General features: G+C 40.5%; 2 protein-coding genes across 7 annotated transcripts in view; one reads left to right on the top strand and one right to left on the bottom strand.

The window, feature by feature from the left end:
* The window catches only part of LOC133631484 (FYVE and coiled-coil domain-containing protein 1-like), a 47,726-nt gene extending 42,010 nt beyond the window's left edge, over positions 1-5,716 (bottom strand). For 5 of the 6 annotated variants that reach the window (XR_009821471.1, XR_009821473.1, XR_009821472.1 and 2 more), the window contains exons 1-3: positions 5,487-5,504; positions 5,018-5,276; positions 4,832-4,938 (exon numbers count right to left, since the gene is read on the bottom strand). Coding sequence is in view for 1 of the 6 variants with exons in the window: in XM_062023716.1 (XP_061879700.1) it covers positions 4,832-4,938; positions 5,018-5,078 (168 nt within the window). In the remaining 5 variants the exon portion in view is untranslated. Of the gene's footprint in view, positions 1-4,831; positions 4,939-5,017; positions 5,277-5,486; positions 5,505-5,610 lie in introns of those variants that run through there. The other variant, XR_009821470.1, reaches the window with a different exon arrangement.
* Positions 5,717-8,537: 2,821 nt separating this feature from the next.
* Positions 8,538-9,617, top strand: LOC133631433 (chemokine XC receptor 1-like). The gene has a single exon (XM_062023635.1). It carries the CDS (start codon positions 8,538-8,540, stop codon positions 9,615-9,617), a length of 1,080 nt encoding a protein of 359 aa, XP_061879619.1.
* Positions 9,618-11,686: the final 2,069 nt, after the last annotated feature.

Genomic DNA, 11,686 nt, shown 5'->3' on the forward strand with positions numbered 1-11,686 from the left:
AACAACACCCAGAAACGCCGTCGGCTTCGCTGGGCCTGAGCTCATCTAAGATGGACTGATACAAAGTGGAAAAGTGTTCTGTGGTCTGACGAGTCCACATTTCAAATTGTTTTTGGAATCTGTGGACGTCGTGTCCTCCGGACCAAAGAGGAAAAGAACCATCCGGATTGTTCTAGGTGCAAAGTGTAAAAGGCAGCATGTGTGATGGTATGGGGGTGTATTAGTGGCCAAGACATGGGTAACTTACATATCTGTGAAGGCACCATTAATGCTGAAAGGTACATACAGCTTTTGGAGCAACATATGTTGCCATCCAAGCAACGTTACCATGGACGCCCCTGCTTATTCCAGCAAGACAATGCCAAGCCACGTGTTACATCAACGTGGCTTCATAGTAAAAGAGTGTGGGTACTAGACTGGCCTGCCTGTAGTCCAGACCTGTCTCCCATTGAAAATGTGTGGCACCTGCAATAGCAGAAGGGAGACCCCCGGACTGTTGAACAACTTAAGCTGTACATCAAGCAAGAATGGGAAAGAATTCCACTTCAAAAATGTGTCTCCTCACTTCCCAAACCTATTGTTCAATGTGACCCCAAGGCATTTTGAGAGTCTCTAAAAAGATGGTTGTCATTAGTTTTTCTTCCTAATATTTCATGACTTTTCCTAATCCATCAGGGAGACACAGAAAAATATAAAATCAACTGCATGATTGTTTCTCATTTCTCTGTACACATTTTGACCACGCCATCGTTCCTCAGGGGTCATATAGACCCCAGGATTGGAAAGCACTATAAGTCTTTGTGTGTTAGAGTGAGACACATGATCCAATTGACTTTTTTGTGCTCCCAAGTGATCTGAACACAGAGAATTCAATTGTGAGTTGATCTGACCATCATACACTGAATTATTGTTGGTTTAATATCGTTTGGCAGCCATTTTGACAGTTTTCCATAGATATTTCGGCACATTGCACCCCCCCCCCACCAAATACCCCCCAGTGGGAAATTACTTATGTGTGCTCCTAAGTCCCCTGAACACAAAGAAACAAATAGTGAGTCAATCCAACCATCATAGACCGAGTTATTGCAGTTTGAATACTGTTAGGCTTGGTCTTGAATGTGACCAAAAGTGATTTTCGTAATTTCTGAACGTACAAATACATATAAACTCAGTTTTCCATATAAGTGTCACACAAGAAATGAAATGGAACAATCACTGTGAGTTTATCTGACTATTACATGCTGAACTAGTGTGGTTTGAGTAGCGTTTGGTGGCCATTTTAGCGTTTTTCTACCTCGAACATCCCAGTAGGAAACCATTTATTTGTGCTCCTAAGTCCCCTGAACACAGAAAAAAGCAGTGAGTAGATCTTTATTAGTAATTGATGCAGAAACCACTGAGATAAATGGTCTTGAAAATAAATTTATAATTTATACTCTGTCGGAATGGCGGGATGTCGGAACAGTTCAAACATTCCGTTCCCGCGCCGTGTGAGAACAGGAGGAGGGGAGGGGGGAGGAGCAAACATATAAAAGCACTCGCATAGCAGCCTTCTAAACCATTTCTCTGCTGCTGTCTCTGCTGCTGTTTGTGATATACTCTCTCTCTCTCTCTCTTGTTTCGAGTTTGCCTTCTAAACCATTTCTCTGCTGCTGTTTGTGATATACTCTCTCTCTCTCTCTTGTTTCGAGTTTGCCTTCTAAACCATTTCTCTGCTGCTGTTTGTGATATACTCTCTCTCTCTCTCTCTCTTGTTTTGAGTTTGATGATGCCAAACCACAAGACGTTCTCTGTCCAGGAGGTTTTGGATCAGGTTTTTAGTGAAGAGGTAGACATAGAGGAAAATGTGTCTGAAATCGAAGACAATGTTGTGGAAGACCCTGATTATGGGGCATCGTCCTCTGATGAGGATGAGACCCTTGATGCTGAAGTTCCTGTCAACACTGGAACACCAGCAGACATTTTCCTGTCCAAAAATGGAAAGTTGTCGTGGTCCCCTGCCCCACGTCAACGGCAGGGTAGACTTAGCGCTGGTAATGTCATCAAAATGGTTCCAGGCCCAACCCGATATGCGATTAGCCGTGTCCAAGACATAAAATCTGCATTTGAGCTCCTCATGACACCATCAATTGAGAACCATGTACTCTTGATGACCAATTTAGAGGGGAGTCGTGTGTTTGGGGACAGTTGGAAGCCGATCGATGCAATTGACTTGCAGGCATACATCGGGTTGCTCATTTTGGGGGGCGTGTACAAGTCCAAAGGCGAGGCAGCAGAAAGCCTGTGGAATAAAGAGACTGGAAGGGCCATCTTCCCAGCCACCATGTCTCTGAAGAAATTCCATATTATGTCTCGTGTCCTACGGTTCGATGACAGAGAGAAAAGACAGGGCCGGAGAGAACATGACAAGCTGGCAGCTATCCGGGATGTATGGGACAAGTGGGTTCAGCAACTGCCATTGCTTTACAACCCAGGCCCCCATGTGACTGTGGATGAATGTCTGGTGGCGTTTCGTGGCCGCTGTCCATTTAGACAGTACATCCCGAGTAAACCAGCCAAATACGGCATTAAAATATGGGCAGCATGTGATGCCCAGTCGAGCTATGCCTGGAATATGCAGGTCTACACCGGCAAAGCCCCTGGGGAAGCACCTGAAAAAAATCAGGGCATGAGGGTTGTCCTGGACATGGCTGAGGGACTGGAGGGGCACAATATAACGTGCGACAACTTCTTCACCTCCTATGCCCTTGGTGAAGAACTCGCAAAGCGGAAAGTCACCATGCTGGGGACAGTCCGCAAGAACAAGCCAGAGCTTCCCTCTGAGCTTGTTGCAATCAAGAACAGACAGGCTACATCCTCAGTGTTTGCCTTCACTGAGAACGCCACAGCTGTTTCGTATTGCCCCAAGAAAGGGAAGAACGTTGTGCTCATGAGTACGATGCACAAGGATGCCCAGCTCAGCACCAGGGAGGACAAGAAGCCACAAATGGTGTTGGACTACAATGCCACAAAGGGTGGTGTTGACAACCTGGATAAAGTCACAGGCACGTACAGCTGCCGACGCATGACTGCACGATGGCCCCTTGTTGTATTCTTCAACATCATCGATGTGAGTGCCTACAACGCTTTTGTGCTTTGGAGGGAGATCAGTGAAGGCTGGAACAGCGAAAAGCTGTACCGGAGGAGGCTGTTCCTGGAACAGCTGGGGTACGCGCTGGTGCAACCCCAAATTGCACGAAGAGTTGTCCTACCAAGAGCCTCAGCGGCTGCTGTGGTGATAGTGGAGGATGTTCAGAGGGAGGCACACACCTCCAATCCTCCAGTGGCCAGAGGGCAAAAACGAGGCAGGTGCCAGATCTGTTCCACTAGGAACGATAACAAGACAACTAATACATGTGGGGGATGTGGCAAATACATCTGCAAGGAGCACATCCGTTGTGGATCATGTGCCCAGTAGTGCTTTACCCGTTCTTGGAGAGTGGGGGATGAATATTGCCATTTTTCATTTGTTTTACATTTCTTGAGAGAGGTAGACTCTAGGCTACTTTTTGCAGTCTGTGAAAAAATAGGAGTGGCAGACTTTTACAGTATTTTAGTTTTTTTGAAATAAGACAATATTTTTGGTAAATAGCCTACTGTCTTGTTATTTTTTTCTTCAAATATGGACACTCCAAATGGCCGGCCAATGGTCAGATATTTGTTGTTGTTGAAAAAAAACAAAACAAAACAAAAAAAAATACAAAATATAAAGAGTAATAAAAAAACTTCCCCCATTGAGGATTGCCACCTTATCCTGGTCAGAGGGTTTGTGCTTGACCCTTTCTTGGAGAGTGAGACGAATATTGTTATTTTCAAATGGACACTCCAAATGGCCAACGGTCAGATATTTGTTGTTGTTGAAAAAAAAAAAAAAGAAAAAAAAAAAGAAAAAAAAAAAAAGTTATAAAAAACTTCCCCCTGGAGGATTGCCACCTTATCGTGGTCAGGGGGTTTGCGTGCTTCCATGACCCTAAGAGCTATAGCTGGTCTTAGGGTAGAAGCCTGACTAAGTGCAATCTAAATGGCAAAAAACAACAACAACAACAACACCATACAATTAATACAATTCGGTCACATTCAATGATGGCCGCCTAACAGTATTCAAACTGCGATAACTCGGTCTAAGATGGTTGGATTGACTCACAATTTGTTTCTTTGTGTTCAGGGGACCTAGGAGCACAAATAAGTGGTTTACCACTGGGAGGTTATCCGGGGGGGGGGGGCGTAGTGTGCCAAAAAATCAATAAAAAATGGTCAAATTTGACACCAAACGGTATTCAAACAACAATAATTCAGTGTATGATGGTCAGATCGACTCAGAGTTGACTTCTCTGTGTTCAGAAGACTTGGGAGCACAAAAAAGTCAATTGGATCATGTGTCTTACTCCCACACACAACAACTTATAGAGCTTTACATCTCTGGGGTCTATGTGACCCCTGAGGAACGATGGTGTAGGCAAAAATCGAGGTCAATAGGAGGGTTAAAAGGAAAGGCCATGTAACACAGTGGTGAACATGCCCTTTCCCAACTACTTTGGCACGTGTTGCAGCCATGAAATTCTAAAGTTAATTATTATTTGCAAAAAAAAAAATGTTTATGAGTTTGAACATGAAATATGTTGTCTTTGTAGCATATTCAACTGAATATGGCTTGAAAATGATTTGCAAATCATTGTATTCCGTTTATATTTACATCTAACACAATTTCCCAACTCATATGGAAACGGGGTTTGTATTAAATGGAAAAATGTGGGAACTGATGTGCGTGGTCACTTCACCGCACTGAACCTACCTGCAGCAGGTACTCGAGCTTGCAGAAGAACTTGCGCAGGTTGGCGCTGTTGTCGGTTACAGGTTCCGAATACTCATCGTGTTCTTGACTCAACTGTAGCACGGCATCTAAGACACAAACGTAAGAAAACGTTAGAAACAGCTCACTCGCAGTGTGATGGAGTAAACCAGTGCGTCTTTTATTTACCATGTAAATCTCTGATGATCCTCTGCAGCTGACTCTGGCCAACTGATGTGCAGGAGGCCATCGTGGACAACTTCTGGATTCCAGAAAATAATTTCCAAAGGTTAGGAGGCCACAGGGAAGACCCAGGACACGTTGGGAAGACTATGTCTCCCGGATGGCCTGGGGACGCCTCGGGATCCCCCGGGAAGAGCTGGACGAAGTGGCCGGGGAGAGGGAAGTCTGGGCTTCTCTGCTTAGGCTGCTGCCCCCGCGACCCGACCTCGGATAAGCGGAAGAAGATGGATGGATGTTGTTTCAAATGAATGAGCCAACTTAAAGACACATCACAGCAGGTCACACTGAGGAATGTTGCTATAATTACAGACAACAGATGGCATATTTCACATTAGTAAATGCGTCATTGACAAACAATGTACATTTAATCCATGCAGTGACTCCCAGCTAACACACGTCACTATAGCACAGCCACCTGCTATTAGCCCCTACTTCCGGGTCCTGGAACGTTGTTTGAACACAAACATCGACTCGGGCTGATAGTAAAATAAGAGACAACCATGTATCAGCGCATAATAAATGCCAAAAATGACACTTACTTGGCGTATACTGCCTAGAATGACCAAAACAAATGCGTTCTTTGGTGGAAACCCGCGGCAGTGACTGGGGGTGGGGCTAAATCCATGATTGACAGGCGTGCTGACCAACCGGCTAGGCGCAGTTTGATTAAATTCAAGTTCGGTTGAGATACAGCGAGTAGATAAACAAGAGGAGCTATTTTTCATTTTTATTCATGAATTTTAAATTCTGCTGTTGGTGGGTAAATTATATTTTATACAATATAGAAGATACAAAATATATGTGCAATGTAACATTCTAACATAGACTGAGACAAACTTTGACAAAATGGTTCCACACAGTAGCAATCAGTTTCAAAGGATGGAAAGGATAATGCAGGTATTAAGTAGACTAAAAATGTATCATAGTAGCAATATAAAATATTACATATACATATATATATATATATATATATATATATATATATATATATATATATATATATATATATATATATATATATATATATATATATATATATATATATATATATATATATATATATATATATACATATACATATATCTACATAGGTGTATAGAGGCCCATTTCCAGCAACTATATCACTCCAGTGTTCTAATGGTACAATGTGTTTGCTCATTGGCTCAGAAGGCTAATTGATGATTAGAAAACCCTTGTGCAATCATGTTCACACATCTGAAAACACTTTAGCTCGTTACAGAAGCTACAAAACTGACCTTCCTTTGAGCAGATTGAGTTTCTGGAGCATCACATTTGTGGGGTCAATTAAACGCTCAAAATGGCCAGAAAAAGAGAACTTTCATCTGAAACTCCACAGTCTATTCTTGTTCTTAAAAATGAAGGCTATATATATATATATATATATATATATATATATATATATATATATATATATATATATATATATATATATATATATATATATATATATATATATATATATATATATATATATATATATATATATATATATATATATATATATATATATATATATATATATATATATATATATATTTTATATGGGGGTGCTGGAGCCTATCTCAGCTGCATTCGGGCGGAAGGCGATGTACACCTTGGACAAGTTGCTACCTCATAATATTATATTATATATATTATATAAACAGTATATAATATACTCATATATCATATTATTATATTGTATTATATTTGTACATACTATATACAATATATAACAAATCCCATTGACTTAGACTTAGACTTCCTTTTTATTGTCATTCAAATTTGAACTTTACAGCACAGATAAGAATGAAATTTCATTACATTAGCTCATGGTAGGGCAGGATAAAAAAAAGCAATAAGGTGCATATATAAATAAATAAATATATATAAATAATATGTATATAATATATATATATATAAAATAAATAAATATATATAAATATATATAAATAAATGAATAGATTATTGTACAGATAAATATATTGCACTTTTTCACATACGTCCACGTTTATGGATGTATGTTATATTGTCTTTTTTATTCCAGCGAGTTAATCCAACCAACCATGTACAATATTACAGTAGATGTAACGGCTGCAAAGGGAAAAAAAAGGGCAGCATGAAATAGCGAGTAGATCCAGCAGAAAATAGACATTATAAACAAAGAGAGGTAGCTAACATGTCAGGTGTCAGGTAATAGACATGCACCTCACATATATTTTTTCATGATATACCCTAAATAGGGATGTCCGATAATGGCTTTTTGCCGATATCCGATATGCCGATATTGTCCAACTCTTTAATTACCGATACCGATATCAACCGATACCGATATATACAGTCGTGGAATTAACACATTATTATGCCTAATTTGGACAACCAGGTATGGTGAAGATAAGGTACTTTTTAAAAAAATGAATCAAATAAAATAAGATAAATAAATTAAAAACATTTTCTTGAATAAAAAAGAAAGTAAAACAATATAAAAACAGTTACGTAGAAACTAGTAATTAATGAAAATGAGTAAAATGAAGTGTTAAAGGTTAGTACTATTAGTGGAGCAGCAGCACGCACAATCATGTGTGCTTACGGACTGTATCCCTTGCAGACTGTATTGATATATATTGATATATAATGTAGGAAGCAGAATATTAATAACAGAAAGAAACAACCCTTTTGTGTGAATGAGTGTGAATGGGGTGGGTTGGTGCACTAATTGTAAGTGTATCTTGTGTTTTTTATGTGAATAAAAAAATTTAAAAAAATTAAAAAATTAAAAAACCGATACTGATAATAAAAAAACGATACCGATAATTTCCGATATTACATTTTAACGCATTTATCGGCCGATAATATCGGCAGACCGATATTATCGGACATCTCTAACCCTAAATATATGTAAAAGCATGCATTGAATATGCAGGATATAACTGCTTTAGTTTTACTCCAGTGTTTGCTCAAAAATGCCAGAGGTGAAACTAGTGTGGGTGTGGAGCCTGAAAATGATGTTGACAGCTACAGCTCATAATAAAGGAACAGTGGCTTTCACTTATCTCTAACTGAAGGACTATCTGGTGTGTGTGGACTATAGCTTTTGTGCAGGTACAGTATTTTCTCTACATTATTCAGTCTTATAAATGAGGACCTTGACTGACAATATTTCATTATTGTCCTTTTAAAATACGCAAGTATTGCTGATAAGCTCATTTCTATTGATTGTCTAATTGATTGAGGAAAATGACAATTAGTATTGACATCTGTAAAAGCTCGGGCGTTGTGTTGTAGTTTTTGAACACGGTTTACAAAAGAAATAGCTTGAGAGTATTTACCTTGCTGAGCAGCTAAACCAACAACACAATGTACTCCACTAGCGGCTGCATGAAGATGCAAAGTGTGATGATAACCACAGAAGCAACTAAAATGAAGTGGTCTTTTTTTTCCATGTGTGTGTGATTTCTTCCTAGACATGCCTGCAACAGAGGAGTTGAGCAGCTTCCCAGCAACTACCTGGACATATGAGGATGATTACAAATATGACGATTATGAGTATGACAACTTCTACATGGATGAAAAGTGTAACGCCACAGGCCTGGTGCACTTTGGAGAGATCAGCAGTCCCATCTTCTTCTCGGCCACGCTGGTCCTGAGTCTGCTGGGCAACATCCTGGTCACGGTGATCCTGCTCAAGTACGAGAACATCAAAACCCTCACCAACGCCTTTATCTTCAACCTGGCCGTGTCGGACCTCCTCTTCGCCGCGGCGTTGCCCTTCTGGGCCTACTACCACGTGTTCGGCTGGACTTTAGGGGAGACGGCGTGCAAGGTGGTGAGCTTTGTGTTCGACGTGGGCTTCTACAGCAGCGGCCTGCTCCTCATCGCCATGACGGTCCAGCGTTACGCGGCCGTGTTGAACCCTCTCTCGGGATTGGTGTCTGCCGCAGGTGCCTGCAGTCTGCGAGCCTCCGCGCTCATTTGGATTCTTAGCATCCTGGTTGCCACCCCTGCCTTCATTTTCTCCAAAGTCGTAATCCAAGACGGACTGGGCGAATGCGTGTACGGGGATTCCTACGGCAGCCTGTGGAGAATCTACCAGCAAAACCTTCTTTTTCTCCTCATCTCGGCCGTGTTCATCTTTTGCTATTCTCAAATCTTGTGCCGACTGCTGCGTCCTTCCTCCCAAAGACGCAGAAGCAAAACCTTGAAGCTCATTTTCGCGCTCTTGCTGGTCTTCTTCGTAGGATGGGCTCCTTACAACGTCACGCTCTTCCTTAAATCTTTGCACTTTTGGCCAGAAACGGCCGTCAACTTCACCACTTTAGCGGAAAGATGCCCGGGACGCAATCTGCTGGGTTACGCCTTCCACGTCAGCAGACTTTTGGCCTTCTCGCACTGCTGCCTCAACCCCGTCTTCTACGTTTTGGTGGGCTCCAAGTACAAAAGCCACCTGAAGAGAATGATGGGGGGCCATCGCCACGGCAACGTAAGCAGTCGACAGAGCCGCTATACGATCACGTCGCTGTCGAGCGGGGAGGAGCTGGTTCTGTAAGACTTGGTGTGTCCAAAGTGCGTGACCGGCCCCAAACTCAGGGTTTTTTTTGCCAAATTTATTATAAAACTTTTTTTTATTTTTTTAAAAATTATTTTAAACAACATTAAAAAAAGACACAAGATACACTTACCATTAGTGCATCAACCCAAGAAAACCCTCCCTCCCCCATTCACACCCATCCACACTCATTTACACAAAATGGGCTGTCTCTTTCTGTTATTAAAAAAAACAAAACTTCTGTGGCCGTACTTATCAAACTTCTTAGAATTACTCCTAAGAAGTCTGCTAAGAGTTGACTTAAGAGTAAATAAATTCTTGGCTGAAAGCTGCACTTAAAAGTTAGTTATCAAGCGTCTTACTCACACTTTCAGCGAAGTGTAGGACTGAATCTTAAGTGTCACACTCAGAGCTGAATTACGACATTACTATGTGCCGTAAACGCAATTTTAGGTGACGTAATTTCTGTGTCCATAGAAATGACCAATCACGGAAGGGAATCCGTTGTCTAAGAATAAAGAAATATCTTGGAAATATTTAAGTGGACAATGGGAGTGTATATTTTGACAATAAACTACAAAATAATACAAAACAAACTAGTCCCCGCCGGCACTCACGCTACCGCTCCCTCTCTTCTCTCGCCCACACACTCACTGACGTCACTCACCTCACGGCCACACACATACGCTACTCTCATAACATTTTCTTTCCAATTCATTAATTAGGCAACTAATTTGAAACTGGTGTGGGTGGCTCTATATATACTAGCCCACTGCAGACACATGCAGAAATCAACAAGGAATCGAAAAGTATTAAATCTGTGACAAAAATAATATCCGCTCTGTCTAAACGATACCGTTTGATCAGCTGCTCGTCATCAAAAAAAACAAAAACATTGTTCCGTTCCCTGAACGTTCGCGCACGTCTCTCTCGCCTCAGTGCCATCCCCTGCTGGCCTCTCCTAACCACTTAAGACACCTCTGAAGGTCTCTTAAATATCGTGGAGAGTAGGAGTGATTCTTAGACTTAAGAACGTTGATAAAAAGCTTTTATTCTTAAGTTTGAGAGTAGGACTAAATTTCGCAAATTCTCAGGACTTAAGTGTAAAATGGCACTCTAAGAAGCTTGATAAGTACGGCCCCAGGTTCCTACAATATAGAATAATACAGTCCGCAAGGGATACAGTCTTTGGAGCACACATGATTGTGTGTGGTGCTGGTCCACTAACATTTTCAGTAATTACTATTTTTTATGTAATTGTTTTTAAATTGCTTTACTTTCAAACAAAACAAACAAAGGACCTTAACTTCACCAGACCGGGTTGTCAATGAAATCAGATTGTTCAAAAGGGTTCTTAAAACCAGGTCCAATTCAGATTACGTCCAGATCGGGCTCAGCAACACACACCTTCACCCATGTACACCAAAAACCAGGGAACACAACAGGTTGCATACAATCCACAAACAAAAATACATTTTCAAATGAAGCACCCATGTACAGTCCAGATCACATCCAAGTGGAACTCAGCAACACACACCTTCATTTATGTACACTTAAAATAGGGAATACAACAACAGATTGCATATCATATATAAACAAAATTACATTTTCAAAATAAGCCTTTGAGGACTTCCCATCTTTTTTTATGTTTTTTGGCATCATTATCGTTTTCAACCATATCATTTTCTAAAGTTAAAAAATACTGAATAAATGTTTTAAAGAAAGAAATACTAAGTGAATATCTGTTTTTTGCCTTAAAAATAAACCTTTTACCGAGTACTATAATTAAATTGACTAAATCATGATTGTCAATGAACTCTCCTAAAATAACAGAAACCACATTAAGCTTCATAAACAAACCAATCTTTAAACACATTTTTTCAACTTCCACCCAAAACAAAGACACAATATGACAATACCAAAACAAATGCAGGGTGGATTCAGGCTCCTGACAACAAAATCGGCAATCATCTGACTCTGTCATATTCCATATTTGTAACATTTTTCCCGTGGGTAGGAAGTTATAAATAATTCTAATTTGAAAATAACGATTTTGCACATCGATAGTG

The sequence above is a fragment of the Entelurus aequoreus genome, linkage group LG16 (assembly GCF_033978785.1).
Source record: "Entelurus aequoreus isolate RoL-2023_Sb linkage group LG16, RoL_Eaeq_v1.1, whole genome shotgun sequence".
Lineage (NCBI taxonomy): Eukaryota > Metazoa > Chordata > Actinopteri > Syngnathiformes > Syngnathidae > Entelurus > Entelurus aequoreus.